The sequence below is a fragment of the Fusarium oxysporum genome, chromosome 5 (assembly GCF_000149955.1).
Source record: "Fusarium oxysporum f. sp. lycopersici 4287 chromosome 5, whole genome shotgun sequence".
In the NCBI taxonomy this organism is placed as follows: domain Eukaryota; kingdom Fungi; phylum Ascomycota; class Sordariomycetes; order Hypocreales; family Nectriaceae; genus Fusarium; species Fusarium oxysporum.
Genome location: NC_030990.1, coordinates 4179727 through 4195908, shown reverse-complemented (window position 1 = coordinate 4195908; position 16182 = coordinate 4179727). Strand labels below are relative to the sequence as shown.

The window sequence follows — 16182 nt, the reverse complement described above, 5'->3', positions numbered from 1 at the left end:
GCGACTATGACCCCTTTACACGAACAAGTCGCAGGAAACCCGTGTCTATGGACGCCGGGATCCTCGACAAGTCTGCTATGTTCACACTTTCACGACGTTAATTCTCAGGAAGAAGGCAGACCCTGGTCACTCTGGTGACATTACGATTGATGATAACTACAAGTATATACAAGATAACAGGGGACGATGCCCATTGAAAACATGAGAAACGATCCCAAACTCCAAAACTTCCATCCTACTTGCTGAGGCCATCGGATTCTGGTGGTCCCTTATACACATGTCTCGCGTGCACAACGTACCAAACTGCCGACATCGCCATAAAGCCAAAGAACACAACGACGGCGTAGTTCATGGTCACAGCATTAACAGGAATGGCAACAGGCATAGAGAAAAGAATCATCTCAAAGCAAATCCAGGCTAGTGCGAAAACGTTGATGACCCAACCAAGTTGCTTGCCGAAAGTCCAAGGCGCAGTGTTGACTCCAGCTCGATTAGTGAGCATGGATAGTAGAATAGGAATACCATACGAGCTAGCGAGACCGATGACACCGACAGCGATAAAAGCGTTGAAGGCAGAGCTTGAACCAAGGTAGATAAGACCCAAAAGCATCTCGATGACAGTCGTAAGGAGAAGAGCCATAATGGGTGTTCCGTGTCGCTTGCTGACTTTTGACCAGACTCTTGAGAGGGGAATGGCTTCGTCGCGTGCGAAAGCCCATGTTGTTCGTGAGGCGGCGACTGTGATGGAGATGGAGCAGAAGAGGGTCACGATGAGGACCAGTGCGGTAAGGGCGATTCCACCGGCTTGGGTGCCCATTACTCTGTAGAAGATCATGGGGAGGACCTGGCCTAGTGGTGCTGCAAGGAGGTCTTCTAGAGGGGGGAGAGTTGCGCAGATGGGGATGATCTGGTGATTGTTAGTGAATTGATGTGAAAGAGAGGATAGATGTGGCTTACGAAGAACAAGCCTGCAATGCCGCCGACGGGGACGCAGAGGGCGAGAGCTCTTGGGAGCTTAACTGTAACATCGCCGCATTCCTCAGCCATGGATGTGATCATGCCGATGGCGGAGAACGTGTAAGCAGATGGCAGAGCGCCGATCCAGAAACCAAAATCCCCCCAGCCTGACAGATTGGGATCAAAGTTGCCCTTAGTTGGTTAGTAAACAAGCGACTGATCGGGGAATGCCGGACTTACGAGTGTGTAACTTGCCGAATGTCTGCCCTCCTCTGCCTTAGTTGACAGACAAACACAAACGATGAAGATGGTAATAGCAGTGAAAGCTGCACAAAACGTATCCACAGTAGGCAGGAATTTGTTGCCAAATGCGACAATGAAGAACGTAAACACACAAAGTCCGTAGAAGATCAACACGAGCTTCCACGGCTGCCAGTCGTACTCGGGCAAGAAGATACTAATACCTCCAGCGAGAAGAGAAGCAAAGCCAAAGTTGACGGATAAAGTGATGGTCCAATTTCCCACAAGCCATGTCCAGCCAGTGATGAAAGACAGGACAGTTCTGTACTTTGGCGATGCGATTTGGAAAGACCAGTAATAGGGACCAGCGGATGTAGGCCATCGAGCAGCGAGTTCGCCTAGTGAGATAGCGATGCACTCGTCGAGAATACAGACGATGATCCAGCCGAGAAACATGGTTAGTTGGCCACCGCCGTAGACGGAGTTGATAAGCGGTGCGCCGAAGCCATAGGGGATCTATCATCAATTAGCCACTGTATACAATTGAATGAATTGCGCGAGACTTACAGCAGCAATTGCCAATGATTGGAAAAGAAGTGTAAACATTGACCGGTTACGCTTGAGTTCAGGCTTGTACCCAAGTGCCGTCAAGTCCGCAGCATCGCCAGCATCACCAACAGCATGATCATAGTTCTTAGCCTGCTCATGATCACTCCCCTTTTCTGATACACCTTTCTCCGCGTGATTCATATTGACGGTAACAATAAAGAAACAATTAGGTATGATGAAGTAGGGGGAATTGAGGTTGACGTTGACATGTAACGTGCGGCGACAGCATTGTATTATAAACCACACACACTCTCTCACACACACACACCCTTATCAGAAATTAAACCTTCTGTGACGCCTACTACACGGTGATATCACGAGCATCCCCCCCTTCCCCAGATTCTAATTCTAGCCGGGACATTTTTTCCTAGAATGTGTTAGTGTGGTGTAGCTATCGTGGGAGGTGGTTTACCCCGCGCGCAGACCAATCCACTGGGTTTTTACACGGTAACTCAACCCTGATAAGGAATGGTCTGTGTTGGTGACAAGATAAGAAATCCCAGCAACTGTGTAACTATGTCTCTGATGGTGGGTGCAGCTGAACGGAATGTGGCTGCCAAGACGGGAAGTTCGATTGACCATCACAGGGATCCTGGAGTGATGTGCCGGTGGTTGGGGAACATGATATGAGTCTACTGCCTGCGAGAGTAAAGGAGAGGGACTTGCTATTGGAATTGGGTATCGAACTAAGCAATTAAACATAGAGCTACGTTTGGCCTCAAATCTAACCAAATACAGTCTCGTACTTTAAATCATCCATAACATCAAGCCAATGAATAGACCCCGGCACTATTTCACAATCATAATACGACCACACAGCCTGCAGTAACTCCCGTAGCACAACAATAGGCCCAGCAGCTGGACCATTGCCAAACCCTTTGAGCCTCTCGACGATAAACTCACGCGCCAAGTTCACGTCTGTAAAATGTTTTTGGTTAGAGTCCTCACTCAGTAAGCACTCATCGGAGGTGGCGTCTAGGAGCTCTAATTGCGGTGGCTTCTCCTCGGCGCATACCGTCTTACACCGCAATCCTGAGCCGACTCCGAGACAGAGCAAGGGTTGCAGACACCGGATCGATGAGGCAGGGATGTTGGACAAGAGGCCTGTGATGTGAAGCGCGAGGGACGTGGGCCATGTAACTTGTGTTACACTCCCGTTAATCCTCTCGGGAAGTCTTCTTGACACAAGATCTGGAAATGTTTGGTACAGCTGTAATAATGAACAGAGTCGGAAAACTTCTGCAGCGTTATGTAAATCGAGATTAATTTGGCCCTTGTTCGTATAAGCATCTGCCGTGTCGCTGATAAGCTTCGGCACTTGCACGGACAAAAGTGTCTCTTCGAGGATTTGCGCTTCGTTAATGTCGATCATTGTCTGCCACATAACCTCATACGTCGGTGCAGTGCAATTCCGCCAGGTGTCTCGCGATCTGCGACAGAGCGACATAGACTTTCCAAACAAAGCAATTATTTTGGGCGGAACACCAGTCCAAGGATGAAGGACAAAGTCATATGGTGGATACGTCGCTGGTGTCCATTCTGTAAGCGTGCTGATGTCGTCCTTCGTGCTTGTCACGATACTGCGAACGGATTCTTCGTAGATAAGGCATTCTTTGAAGAAGCCAACTAGACTTTGATCTTGTTTTGAGAGGTGCTCGGATCGCATTTCGAGTAGGGCTAGTATTACGCGTACGTGTCGTAGATATTGCAGGCCAAGTTGTTTGTGGTCCATCCAGCACAGCGATGAGCTCAGACAGAACAGTGATATGATAAGCGCGTGAGGTATCGTGGTAACACTATTCGGCGACTCGAAAAGATCTTTGAGTTCCTGAATTATAGCCTCGGTTGCTATTCGTGGGGCCGATGCAGCGATTTCTTGGATCTGAGGTTGTCTTCGTGTGAGAGAAGCAGCTGCCATGCTTTGAAGCGAGTAGAATAAAGGTCTTGAGGAGCCCCAAAGGGAGGATCCTAACCGCCGGAAAGGGTTGGTAGGGGAGTCATATGCTGCCCATGAACCGCAGACAGATTTGAACCAGAGCTCAATTAAGAATGTTGATGGCTCAGAGATGGTTGTTGGAGTATTCATTGCTTTATAGCATGATGAGCGTCGTCTGTAGAGAGCGATGGCTTGATCCTCGGTTTCTTCGGGGGTCTTCGGCGTTGGCTCTTGGGGCAATAATATGAGAGGCATGTTGTTTGAAGGCGACGTATTGCCCGCGACGTTAGGTGGTATCAATGTTGAACGCCTTCGAGAACTGCTGCATGGCTGGCCGCAATTCGTAGCTGCATTGGCTGTACTCTTAATGTCCTTGGCTTCTTGACATACAAGATTTGAGTCGGCAGCCAAATATGCAGGAACCGACGGCACCGTAGCAGAACTTGAAGCTTGTTGCGAAGTGGTAGACGACCGTCTGCTCTGAGGTGGAGATACCGTCACATCAGAACCGCGACGTTGAACCGACTCAGATGCAGCAAAGATGAGTTGATTGAAATCAGGAGGATCACTCGTCTTGTCCTTTCGCCGCTCATATTTGGTGGACCACTTGAGAGTTTGCTGATACCCCGGACAAGTAATCTTCCTCGCAATGCAATTATTACAGCCAGGCCTGCTTTCGTCACACTTGAGCTACAGATCACAGCATTAGTGAGAATAGGGTAAGCTGATCCGGATATACTTACCCTTTTGCTCTTACAGGCCCTACAGCCAGAGCGGGACTTTGCTTGACCTTTCATATTGTCATTACATGAAGAAAAAGCTAAGATGAGAGAGCTCCACGAGGTCTGCTACGTAAAAGGCTGTTGACCAGCTGCTCTTGGCGTGTATCCACCCCCGGATTTCACATCCTGGCATGTGCCGAGGAGCCAATAGGAGGGGAACCGTTGGCGATGAAGATCGGCGTGGCTTGTGAGAATGAAGCTATACCCAAACAAGATAAAAAGTCCCTGCTGCTATCTACGGGACGGGCGGGGTTGTCTATCTCGCTGATAGGAATGCAGTGATCATGAGGACACTGAGATAGGACTTTGATAACTGATTGTTACGCGTTAAGTTGGTCATGGCGTGTCGAGCTACCCTTAATGGTAAAGTTACCCTCTCGATTCTTGGCTTTGTATGATAGTGACCATACTGTCGGATATCGGTTGGGCTTATCTTGGCACACCCAATTCGCAGACGTCAACAGTCAACTAATGCAACTTAACAGCACGTGGTTGTCTCGAGTGTCATTGTTGCGCCACAAGAAGTGAAGACCAAGATCTCTGTAATCATTGGTTCTTCCGTATCTGAAAATGTAATATCGGAATCGTTTTGTAACAAGAAATACACAATACAATGATGACCGGTCCGTATACTCCAGTCTGTTTTCAACCACTCAATATTGAATCAAGCCAAACCCACCACTCAAAAAAATATGTAGAAGATAATGTAGAGGTTTTTACCAGCCTCAGTGTGTGCCCCGACCACCAACAGCATCACCATCCTTCTCGTTAACACCCCTGACAACTTCACGCGTCTTACCCCACTTGAAGTCATCAGAGTGAAACAGAGAATAAACCAGAATAATAATGTTCATAAAAGGCGATGTGAAGAGATGCATGACATAGCCTGCGAAATACTGCGCGCGCTCGAGGTTGTTGCGCGGAAGCCAGAAGCCAATGCAAAAAGAGTAAAGCTGCAAAGATGTTAGCCAAGCTTTCTTGGCGTGAGATTTGCTGCAGGGGTAGAGTGTGACTCACATAGCGGAAGAACAACACGCAGATGAGACCGAGGAACACGGGGTCCTGCATCACCTCGCTACCTCGTTTGGCGAAGACGATGAGGAGTTCGACAAATGCGGCGATGATGAAAGGGGTGATTGCCCAGGTAATGACGGCGATGAGACTCTGGAGACGCTCGATGAGGATGATGCCGGGGCGGAAGATCATGACGAACTCGTTGGATATACTGCCTAAAGCCCAACGCTTGCGCTGGGAGAGGAAGACTTTCCAGTCTTGGGGAACGATTGTCATGGCTTTGGCGCGGAGGGCTTGGGCGGTTTGCTTGCCGGGGAAGAGACTGAAGATGATGGAGGCGTGAATACTGTCTTCGGAGTAATTACCCATGATGTGCTGTGTCATAATATCATTTGGCTTAGGGCAGTATCCAAAGCGCTCCCGAAGAACAGCATCGCCAAAGGTAGCTTCGTCAACACGAATGAGTTGACAACATCCAGGAAGACAATTGACTTTTCCTGTGATGCGAGACTGAAACATGCGTCGAAGGCCTTGAGTTTGGGAATACTCAACAGACTGGTACAGCGACCAGTATCCCCAATTGTGACCATCAAAGTCTACGCAGACATGGCCACAAACACCGACAAGCTTTGGGTTCTTTCGAATCTCCTTGATCATCTCCCAGATACAGTATTCATCGAATACAGTATCAGCATCCATACCGCAGAGGTATGTGATATCATCAAGACCAGCATTGATGAAGTTGTTACCGATGTATTCGAAGAGCTCATTGTTGAACATGGTGACGATGTTCTCAGAGCGTTGCTTGAAGTGGTAAATAAGAGAGCGCGCGAAGCAGAGACTGTCGCGTTTGCCCTGGTTGTATCGCTTTCCGACGAATACGTACGGAATACCCTTGTAAAACCCGGTTTGTGTCTTGACAGGCATGAATAAACCGTCTCGGGCGCGATATCCGTTTTCGAAGGTTCGAGAGGGACCAGGCTCGAGGATATCTTGGAGAAGATAATCTTGTGTAGTCTTCTCCATGCCCGGCCCACGGACATTTCCATCAACAACAATGAAGATGACACGAGGATGATTGTCGATATTCTTCTGCGCGATAAGCGAATCAAGAGACCTCGTCAACTCCTGATACGTCTCATTATAGCACGGCAGAAGCAGCACCATCTTCTCCGGCTCAGCAGGAACATTCTCCTCCCTCTTCCACCACCCTAAAAGAACATGCGTAATGAACCAATGAAGAATAATACAAATGCACATAAACGACTGAAGAACAGTGTTTGAGCTCAAGAGGACGAGGAAGAAATAGTACACCTGGTAGTACTTCCAACCAACGTAGATGAGAGCGCCGTTGATGGAGACGAGACCGATGATGAGACTCCATTTTTGAAGACGGAGCATGCTCTTGGACATTTTTTTGAGCTCTTCGTCGGAGTCCCATCGGAGCTTGGCTTCTTCTTGCATGATGGATGACGTGAAGGAGAGGTTCGATTCGTTGCCGTTGTTGGTGAGCCAGGAGGCGTGGGTTACGCCCGACATTGGGGTTTGGGCGCCAGGATGGAAGCCGCCGTTGATGCCTCGGATAACGGACTATAGCCTGTTAGGATAAAACGTATAGAGTCAAATGTTGAAGGGGACTTACTGAATCTCTGGAAATTGTTCCGCTTGGCCTGAGGGGGATTTGACCGTGGGATGTTGAAGGACCAGATCCACCACCATATGGCAGAGCAGGCATCTTTCCTTTGTGAAAAGACATTGTATTGCCTGTCTCCGAAGAGGATGATTCCCTGGCGGAACCTGGAGGTACAAGATTGGCCATTGCGATTGTTGACTTGGACCCGTTCGATCAAAAGCGTTAGCTAGAGAATTTAGTATATGCTACGACACAGGCTCAGGATACTTACAATTCTAGCGAATACTAATCGAAAACCTGGAGCCGAGTTTGTAGACCGAAGCAACGAGAATAACGAGAGACAAAAGCGAGTGACAAGGTCAAAGACCCGACGAAAGAATACCCTTCCAACAAAACCCAAAAGCGAGTGATGAGTCTATCTCCTATCGAACAGAAACCAACATCCAAAGTCGGGGGACATTGAAGCTATAGCAAGATCTCTCCAGCACAAAAGCACTAGTCCCCAAAAACAAATATTACAAAGGCCTCACACTGCCGTCCAGCCTCACCGTTGGTCCTCACGAGCATAACACGACAGCACACGAGAGAGGGGGCACGGGATCTCCGCTGACCAATGCTTCCATCACGGGAAAGCAATTTTTACAAAAATTGAAAAAGTAATAGTCCTGAAATGGAGACCTTGCATACGCCCGTAGTGCTAAACACGGGTGAAGTGATCAACGGGAGACGCGCAAGATCCTTGATATCAGCTGCGAATACTCGGCCCGTGGCTATTTTTGAAATAGCCTACTGAATATGAAAACGGATTTGCTTGGTCAGATGCAGCCAAGGCAGCGGGAGAGTACCTGAGTGTTGGCAATTGGGTTTGTTGTGTCACCGCAAATCTCACCCGAACCGTATGGGGCGATTATTTCGGGATGAGGCCTGTGGAATCTCGATGCGTGGATCTTTTACTTGTTGGGATTGTTGAGATTCAATATCAGAGTGGCCTCGATGCATTGGCATGTCACTACAAGGAACAGGGTATGTATATCTGGTATTTCGGATCTTTGCAGAGGGGAGGGAGATCTAGATGTCAGAATACGAAGCTCTCTGCTTGACAGGATATGTGACAACTCCACCATTAGAGTCACTTGTATATGTTGTTGTGAGAAGAGGAATATGGAATAAGGCATTGTTCGTAAACCGAATAGTTCCGCAGTGCCATCACGACAACTTCCCCGAGTTGAACTCGCAGTATGACTCAACACCATCCAGAACCTTCTCCCACAACACCTGCAGTGAGATATCAAGATCCCGCTTCAAGTTTAAACTTAAGTTCACGGCCCAACCCGAACAGACACGGCCGGACCTGCAGCAGCCCACTCATCCACACCACTAAACAAACATATTATACAAAAGCACCATTATATGCAGCCACACCTTTGCCAGCAAACTCAGCACGCAATATGCAAGACTCAACGAGACGATATCCACAACCCGATTGCCCAGTCATTCACGTACATATCCTAGTCCTTCACCGAAACATCCCGGCCCTTCACCCTGGTATCTACAAATGTATCCCGGCCCTTCAGCACATCCCAGTCTTCCACCTACATATCCCGGCCACTGACAAGATATCCCCGTTGTGTAACCTTCTACGTCCAGTAGCATTCCGAGATGTTGTGTAACGATCGGGATGCGGAACCCCACGCCGATCACTATGCGTTGGTTGGTCGTTTGCAAGTTAGGCTTATCCAATGAGAGTTAAGATCTGGTATATGCAGGTCCAAGTGAGGCCATGACGCGTTTCTTGTGGTGATACAGCGGATATAGTCCTAAACTCGCTGCATGGGTTTCTATTTCAGGAGGCTCTGCAAGTTTAAATGCACGTTTGATGTTGTGAGACATCAGACTCGTAATTTCAGCAAGAGTGAAAGTCTATCTGGAAAAGGTTCCATGCAGCTCATGCTCAGCTGAAAGCATGTGAGATAGATTATCTCAACAAGATTTATTGCAGAATTACCATCAATCAACACCAATTAAGTCTAAATACCAGCTAAAGAGGTCCACACGTGGACAATTAATGATCCTGGAAGGATACAAGAAAGTAAACAAGAATATCCCGACAGCTATCACTGTCTTACCCTCTCCACAAGCCTCTCCCGTCTGAGTCACAACATTAACATCCTATTGATGGATAAAATGCAACTCAGTTACACTCTCCAAAGCCCCCCTGGCAACCAGCTCCGCAGTGAGCAGCACTATTGCCGCTGTGTACATGTCAGTAAGATTTGATATCCTGGTCTAGGAGGGTACTTACCAGAACCCGTACTGAGAGCAACAGGTCTTGTCACCGTAGTTTCCGCATGATGCCCTGACACCTGGACCACAAAGACCGTTGGTGGTGTCGTGAATGTCGCTTCCGGAAGGCGTGCACGACCCAAAGTCTGCATCACAGCCTGTTCCACAGTAGCTTTCACTCGATCCACTAGATAATGTTAGTACGCTTGAAATCTTTACGAATAGAGCGGGGGAAGGCGTACCAGTAGCCATACCAGGAACAGCAGCTTCCGAAGGCTGAACCCTGACAAGTGTAGCCTGTGTTGCCACCACATTGCTGGTTTGGGGAAATTACAAGACCACCAGTGGCAGTAGCTGTGCTCGTTGTCACCGACACGTTGGTAGGAGGGACAGTTCGGGTAGGGGTAGCCGACTCAGTCGATGTGACATCTCGGCCTCTGGAAACAGTTCGGTACCAGTTCTCCCGAGGGTCACCAAGACATTCTCCGACAGTCACAAGCCTGTATCCACGATCTTGGGCAGTATCGATCAAGAAAGCAGTCAAATTGTGAACAGTCTGGTCATGGACATCATGTGCCAGAACAATATACTGGTTGTTGTCTGAGTTGGACGAGACTCCAGAAGAATAGCGATCCTTGGAGATTTGGATCAGGGCAGGATTATCATTTTCGTAGTCCTTCGTGTCAATGTTCTGGTCTACAACATGGTAGCCAAGTTCAGACATCTCATCGAGGCAACCAGATGCGGCGTTGCACTCGAGGTATGGCGCCCGCATGTAGGTCGGAATCCAACCAAAGAGATTTCGGAATGCCATCTCATTGTAGATCATCTCAGATCTTCGGATAGTGCTGTTGACCTCGTTGAGATTGCGATGAGTCCAAGTATGGCTGGCAATGTGATGACCTGCAGAGAACATGCGTCTCATCACAGCGGGCCATGGGTTGGACGAGTCATCGATATGTCCCTTGGCCCTGTTGTTGCCCGCCACAAAGAAAGTGGCCTGGACGTCTCTTTCATCCAAAAGATCCAAGAGGTCATTGGTGTAATCGAGAGGGCCATCATCGAATGTCAGAGCAATCACACCGGGTGTAGTGCAAGTTGTGATGACAGTGCCTGTTTCTGCTGTGAGCATCTAATAATGCAGACGGCCATTAAAGTTGATGCAAAGACATACCATACGGGACATTGCCAAGCTGTGGTCGAGAAATCCCTTCCGTGCTGCTTCCACGAGGCCCGAAACTGGTCTCGATGTCAGCTTCATGTCCGTTACTGCAGTACGAGGACTTGGAAGATACAAGATATTTTCTGTGATTCCCAAGCTTCAGATAGCACTTACAAAGTATCACACGAATCGCTGTACTCAAGCTGGCAAGCAGAACCACCACAAAAGTCTCCGGTTGTTCCGCAGAAGCCACTCTCTGAACAACAGGATCCAGGATTGCACGAACCAATCCCAAGACCACACTCAGCACGTTTCCTCAACTTCGAATCGCGCAATGACAAAAGATCATCAGCTGCGAAGACTGGTTCAGACAGAACAGTCCCTGCATGGAGCAACAGGGAAGCAAGGGTGACGGGAAGGCTGGTCTTCATTTTGAGCGATAGTTATGAAACGGAAGCAATATATTTGGAACGAAAGAAGGTAAAATGATGAGTTGAACGAGTGGCGATGCGAGCGGCCGATGGGTAGTTGTATGAAGCCTTGATGGAGTTTATCTACGTGGGGCACGCGTAACTGCAGCTCCTGAGCCAGGCAAACATCCAACTTAAAATTAAGAGGGATTGAACGCCCAAATTCTGCATCTTGAACACGAGAGACCGTCAGCCGAGTTGAATGTACTGGCCTGGCAGCCTAGGCCTCATACCAGGTCACCTAATGGTCAATTAGGATCCACGTCGAGATCAATATAAGCCATCCCCAACAACAAGCCAGCCATCATCAGGTGAGGCCACTGTCTCTGATTTATTGTTTTCTCTTCGGGCAATTACATGTCGATGGTGCTCTGATTTGACAATGTAAAGAATATTCGACTTGCAGATATTGACCCATTGATGCCATGCCAAGCAGGAGGACTTGATTGTGTCTTCAGGTTTTCAATATTCTCATCAACACGGATGTTGATGAGTTGGCTCTCGAATGTGATGATTCGCCGACAAGAACTGACAATATCCAGGATCAATGCTATCAGCCTCAAGGCCATGGAGGAAACTGTCCCCAGAGACACCCAAAAACGCGGGTCACCTGCAGCTATCCTTGCTTTTGCAGCGTCTTCCAGTCGGATTATCCGAGTTTTTCTTGGCGCATATACTCGTATTCGTCCCATTTCAATGTCTCTCGTGTATCGTTGCACAAGGTCTAGAATAGTTCTGAAGGTTGGCTACCGATTCGAAGACGCTTGTCTTTCATCCTTGTCGTGATAAAAATATGAACCGCCACCGGGACACGAAACAGGGACAGTGAGCTTAATGCCCGTCGGGAAGGAACTGACGTGTTCCGTCAGCTTGTGTAACATCATTCAGCTTGACTTCAGCAAGCCATGTCAACATCCCAGGCGAGATAGCCTTGCCAGGTTCAAGGCTGTTCCATTTTCCGCTGTCGGGTTGATGAGGAGTTTCTGGCCCCACACTGAGGATGTGTTCCTAATATTGTCCTTCACCGTGTCACAGTGAATAGACTGCCAGCATCTCATATGCAATCGTCCTCAAACGGTTGAGGTTGTCCTGTCAAACGCATTAATAATCTCATGGATATTTGTGAATCCGTCTTGGCATCGGAAACGATACTCAACAGCCCGCAAGCTTGACTTGAGGCTTCATCCCCTGGTTTCTCAATCATGTTCTCAACGCAAGATTTTTAGTGATCCTGTAGTCAAGCTAGCAAGAATGCGTATCAGTCATTGAGCCAATAAGCTTTCCAATAGATCAAGCGCGGCCCGGTACGATGACATATCCTTCCTTGGAAATGTATTCGCGAAATAGAGTCAGAATTGACTGATCTTCAACTTCGACATACCCTCGTCATCCTGTACAACAGTTTGACTGAGCTAGGATGTTAATTCAGGCACGTCAGCTGAAATAGATGCAGTGCTTCCAGGCTAGTCGACTCCTGCATAGGATACAGGGGATTAACCAAGGCATCGGTGAGGCTGTATTGGCCCTCGCAAGTTTCCTCGAGTTGGGATTGCGGAGTGGCGGTTGCTAGTTTCAGTCTTTGTGACTTCACAATCACATCTTGGTTGGTGCAAAGATCTTGTGTGGCCAGATGCATTCGTGCGGCAAGCTATTCAGGGGCAATTCCTGTCGTAGGCCAAGTTTCCACTTGAGGCTCGGAGTATCGTGTAAGAAAGCTCCGGTTACTGAGGCCTGACGCCGCATGGTATAGCCGTTGAATTTGGAACGGAAAGGAAAAGTTCTCGATTCATCGGTCGCATTGTGAAGCCAGAAGTGTAGATGGATCGCTCGATACGAGCCGATAGTCGTCCATTGATGATACATATGCTCCCGTCGAACCCCAATGATTTCTCTGCATCTTTTCTCACTTCACCTCATCCACTCGTTAATTGTCGATCGTTACCATCATGGCTCAAATTCTTGCCGAGAGCCTCCTTGTTCAGGGTCTTCCTTTTGTTAGTCATGAGCCAGAAACAAAGTCGTGGAACATTTCCAGTCGAGAATACTACGACATCACTCCTCCAAGTGAAATTTCAGAGGCAGAAGATGTCTTCAACGTGGTGTCAAAGCCAATTGAAGCAACTGCTGAGCCGCTCGTTGCTGTCATAGGGGTCGGCTATGTTGGCGAGCATCTAGTCGACGTTTTCTCAAAAAACCACGACGTACTTGGATACGATGTATCAGAAGCTCGAACTCAACAGCTGACTCAGAAGCAACCTGTCGGCAGTCGTGCCAAGTTCACGTGCAAGCCTTCAGATCTTGCTGAAGTCACCCACTTTCTCATCTCAGTACCGACTCTTCTGATTGATCACAAAACAATCGACTCATCATACCTCCGGAGTGCTCTGGGCGTGGTCAAGCTCTACGGTCGCCAAGGCGCTGTGGTCGTCGTGGAGAGTTCGGTGGCAGTGGGAATGACACGCGCTCTTCTTGGCCCTCTCGCAAAAGAGCGTGGGTTCCTCGCAGGCATGTCTCCTGAACGCGTTGATCCCGGTCGCACCGAGCCATCAGCTCACTCCATACCGAAGATCGTGTCTGGACTCGACGACGTGGTCCCGGGGTCGCTTGATGCTATCATGAGGCTCTACTCGAAGAGTTTCGATCACGTTGTGCCAGTGTCGAAGCCAGAAGTTGCCGAGATGATGAAGCTGTACGAGAATTGTCAGCGCATGGTTTGCATCGCCTACGCCAACGAGATGGCGGATGCTTGTGGTGCTCATGGCATCGATCCATATGAAGTTTGTCGCGCAGCTGCCACTAAGCCATTTGGCTACCTCCCGTTCTCACCAGGCCTTGGTGTTGGTGGTCATTGCATTCCAGTCAATCCATGGTATTTGCTTTCTAACAGCAGATTTCCTCTTCTGCGGGCAGCATCTGAGAAGATGCGGGATCGTCCTTCCGAAATCGCACAACGCGCTGTGACGCGCCTCTGCAGCGTTGACAGGAACGGTCTGCGACCACGCGTTCTTGTGGTTGGTATTGGCTTCAAGCGTGGGCAGTCACATCTTGCCAACTCCCCTGGTCTCGAATTGGCGAGGCGTTTGGTCGAAACAAGCAAGGTCGATGTCACTTGGGCTGATCCTCTCGTGTCGCAAAACGCAGTTCCTCAGATTCCACGACTTGATGAAGCCGAATGGACTGTCGAGACTCTTGAACGAGATTTTGACATGATTATTGTTGCTTTTCGTCAAGAGGGTCTCGATTTTGACGTGTTGGAACGTGTTCGGGGAGTTGTTGTGGAGCGTTGGTGTCCTTGAAAGGTCGCACATTCGGGGTGGAGAGCAATGCAAAAGGAAACAAGCAACGTATACGACACACACAAACTTCTTGTTCTTCCTTCGTTACTTTATTGCGTCTCCAAATGGAAGTCATTTCCTATGTACCTATTTTTGTCTTTCATAACCTTGGTTGCGCAGGGTTTGGTTAACACGCAGTAATATATTACATCCATTGTAGCGTAGCTCATTACATTGCCCCATGTTCCGTGAGGATTACGACAAACTATCGTAACTACCTTCCTATAGGAATATCTCATGAGCGCTAAAATTTTGACCAAAACATGCGAACTTTCCGAGAAAGCTACTGTCATCATGCTGAGGTGCCATGCTTAGCTCCTCCCCTAGACGAGAATGTACTCGGTTTCCCATCGTCAGCTGCTTCTTGCCTGTCACTTGACACATCCAAAGAGTGAAGGACGGCACTTTCATGTCTTTCGTCTTTACCGACAATTCGCTCTAGGATGATCTTCTTCTCCATCATAATCTTTATCACAATCACCATCATTCTTGTTTCATCACAAAAACCACAGCTCTACTCAATTAAACCATATCCCCGTTTTCGTATCGACCATGAGTTCCCCAGTTCTTATGCCAACAACCCGCCAAGGTGCGTATCTGTTTTCGGGAAAAGTCAGGGGATTAACAGAAGTCAGCGGAGTTGCATGATATGTTCAATCACTGTCTAAGTCTCGAAAGAGATGGCCATGCTCTCGAAGCATTGAGGTTGGCCAATGAGCTGGTCGAGGAAGAAGGCCTGAATCCTTACCATGCCGCACACTTGCACATGAAAATGGCTAGGTTCCCCGAAGCGGGAGTCTACCATGCCACAAAGGCTGTCAAAATTCTCACACAGCTGAAGGGGACCGATGAAAGCATTGCAGACGAGCTGCAGGAGGCATGGCAAGTCTTGCTAGAAAGGCAAAACGTCGAGAAGGACTGGAAGGAGTATCAGAATACTATGTAAGAGATATACTGCCTCTGGATTTCTAACTACTATGAACTATCGCTTGAGGTATTTCGTACGGATGCTTCCTTGCCCCCTCAACTGCTACCTGGCGTGCCATTAAATAAATGCCACTGACAATTCTTTTTATAGGCTATTGGAAAACGGCGGAACGGAAAACCGCGAGGCGATTCGTCAACATCGTTATAGTGAATACTTTTCCAAACTCGAGCAGGAGCGACAGTCAAGATCTGACGGAACGGACACATACGAGCGGAACCCTTTGCTTAACTACCCAGCTAAAAAGGGGAGGACCACCGATTCGGGTGGTGAGAAGAAGGAGGAGAAGGAGGAAAAGGAGTCAAAAGATTTGTATGAGGAGCCAAAGTTGTACTTTGGAATGTGATGGGCTCCATATCATGCTAGGACTTGCTGTATTATGTATACTTAACCTTGGCTATCATGGGTTATGGGAGAGAGAGGACTTGAAAGAGTATGGCATAAACAGAGGGTAAGACCGCACCCAAATCCAATTTGTTGTGCACATTGAACAAGAGATTCCGTGACACAGAGTGCCTATTGAGAAGCCTAAAAATGAGACAAGGCTTATGGTGCGATGGAAGTATATTGCTTCCATGATGTCTGAGCAACTGCGTTTTCGTCGTGCCCATGTTATCTCCGGCCGAGATTCAGAATTGCCTGAATCGTGCTTGAGGCGTCAATTTGAGCGTTTTGATTGGCTAAGCTTTGGAGTCTAGACCACGTTGACCCTGGCTCGCACCCTCGTCAATGCCAGCCATGACCGTCGAGTCAAAAGTTGGGGATGAGTTCGACTT

The 16182-nt window shown here is 48.4% G+C and overlaps 8 protein-coding genes across 8 annotated transcripts in view; 3 read left to right on the top strand and 5 right to left on the bottom strand.

Annotated features, from left to right (window-relative positions):
• FOXG_02412 (uncharacterized protein) overlaps positions 1 to 197 on the top strand; it is a gene marked incomplete at its 3' end in the record, with an annotated part of 3569 nt that extends 3372 nt beyond the window's left edge. Inside the window, exon 4 of the mRNA XM_018379855.1 lies at positions 181 to 197. Within this exon, the coding sequence (XP_018235982.1) occupies positions 181 to 197 (17 nt within the window). The remainder of the gene's footprint in view (positions 1 to 180) is intronic.
• Positions 198 to 235: 38 nt separating this feature from the next.
• FOXG_02411 (uncharacterized protein) lies at positions 236 to 2058 on the bottom strand (the record flags this gene model as incomplete). The annotated part of the gene is made up of 4 exons (XM_018379854.1): positions 1765 to 2058; positions 1198 to 1713; positions 958 to 1149; positions 236 to 907 (listed from the first exon to the last, which is right to left on the bottom strand). The coding sequence occupies exons 1-4, from the start codon at positions 1945 to 1947 to the stop codon at positions 236 to 238; spliced, it is 1563 nt and encodes a 520-aa protein (XP_018235981.1). The 5' UTR covers positions 1948 to 2058.
• Positions 2059 to 2448: 390 nt separating this feature from the next.
• FOXG_18313 (uncharacterized protein) lies at positions 2449 to 4601 on the bottom strand. The gene is made up of 2 exons (XM_018398380.1): positions 4486 to 4601; positions 2449 to 4432 (listed from the first exon to the last, which is right to left on the bottom strand). The coding sequence occupies exons 1-2, from the start codon at positions 4537 to 4539 to the stop codon at positions 2531 to 2533; spliced, it is 1956 nt and encodes a 651-aa protein (XP_018235980.1). The 5' UTR covers positions 4540 to 4601; the 3' UTR covers positions 2449 to 2530.
• Positions 4602 to 5249: 648 nt separating this feature from the next.
• On the bottom strand, positions 5250 to 7357 carry FOXG_02410 (uncharacterized protein; the record flags this gene model as incomplete). Its single annotated transcript, XM_018379853.1, has 3 exons — positions 5250 to 5477; positions 5542 to 7128; positions 7181 to 7357. The coding sequence occupies 3 exons, from the start codon at positions 7355 to 7357 to the stop codon at positions 5250 to 5252; spliced, it is 1992 nt and encodes a 663-aa protein (XP_018235979.1).
• Positions 7358 to 9362: 2005 nt separating this feature from the next.
• On the bottom strand, positions 9363 to 11047 carry FOXG_02409 (uncharacterized protein; the record flags this gene model as incomplete). Its single annotated transcript, XM_018379852.1, has 5 exons — positions 9363 to 9423; positions 9474 to 9641; positions 9697 to 10567; positions 10629 to 10759; positions 10791 to 11047. 5 exons carry the CDS (start codon positions 11045 to 11047, stop codon positions 9363 to 9365), a joined length of 1488 nt encoding a protein of 495 aa, XP_018235978.1.
• Positions 11048 to 12323: 1276 nt separating this feature from the next.
• On the bottom strand, positions 12324 to 12722 carry FOXG_18312 (uncharacterized protein; the record flags this gene model as incomplete). The annotated part of the gene is made up of 3 exons (XM_018398379.1): positions 12324 to 12328; positions 12468 to 12498; positions 12585 to 12722. The coding sequence occupies 3 exons, from the start codon at positions 12720 to 12722 to the stop codon at positions 12324 to 12326; spliced, it is 174 nt and encodes a 57-aa protein (XP_018235977.1).
• Positions 12723 to 13032: 310 nt separating this feature from the next.
• Positions 13033 to 14382, top strand: FOXG_02408 (uncharacterized protein; the record flags this gene model as incomplete). The annotated part of the gene is made up of 1 exon (XM_018379851.1): positions 13033 to 14382. One exon carries the CDS (start codon positions 13033 to 13035, stop codon positions 14380 to 14382), a length of 1350 nt encoding a protein of 449 aa, XP_018235976.1.
• A 688-nt stretch (positions 14383 to 15070) lies between these two features.
• FOXG_02407 (uncharacterized protein) lies at positions 15071 to 15976 on the top strand (the record flags this gene model as incomplete). The annotated part of the gene is made up of 2 exons (XM_018379850.1): positions 15071 to 15363; positions 15500 to 15976. 2 exons carry the CDS (start codon positions 15071 to 15073, stop codon positions 15750 to 15752), a joined length of 546 nt encoding a protein of 181 aa, XP_018235975.1. The 3' UTR covers positions 15753 to 15976.
• Between the last annotated feature and the right edge of the window lie 206 nt (positions 15977 to 16182).

What these genes read in the sequence shown, in the direction of transcription:
- FOXG_18313 (XM_018398380.1), bottom strand. Translation starts at nt 4,539, where the DNA reads ATGAAAGGTCAAGCAAAGTCCCGCTCTGGCTGTAGGGCCTGTAAGAGC. An exon ending in GGGCCTGTAAGAGCAAAAGG is followed by an intron (nt 4,433 to 4,485) that starts GTAAGTATATCC and finishes TGTGATCTGTAG; the next exon opens with CTCAAGTGTGACGAAAGCAG.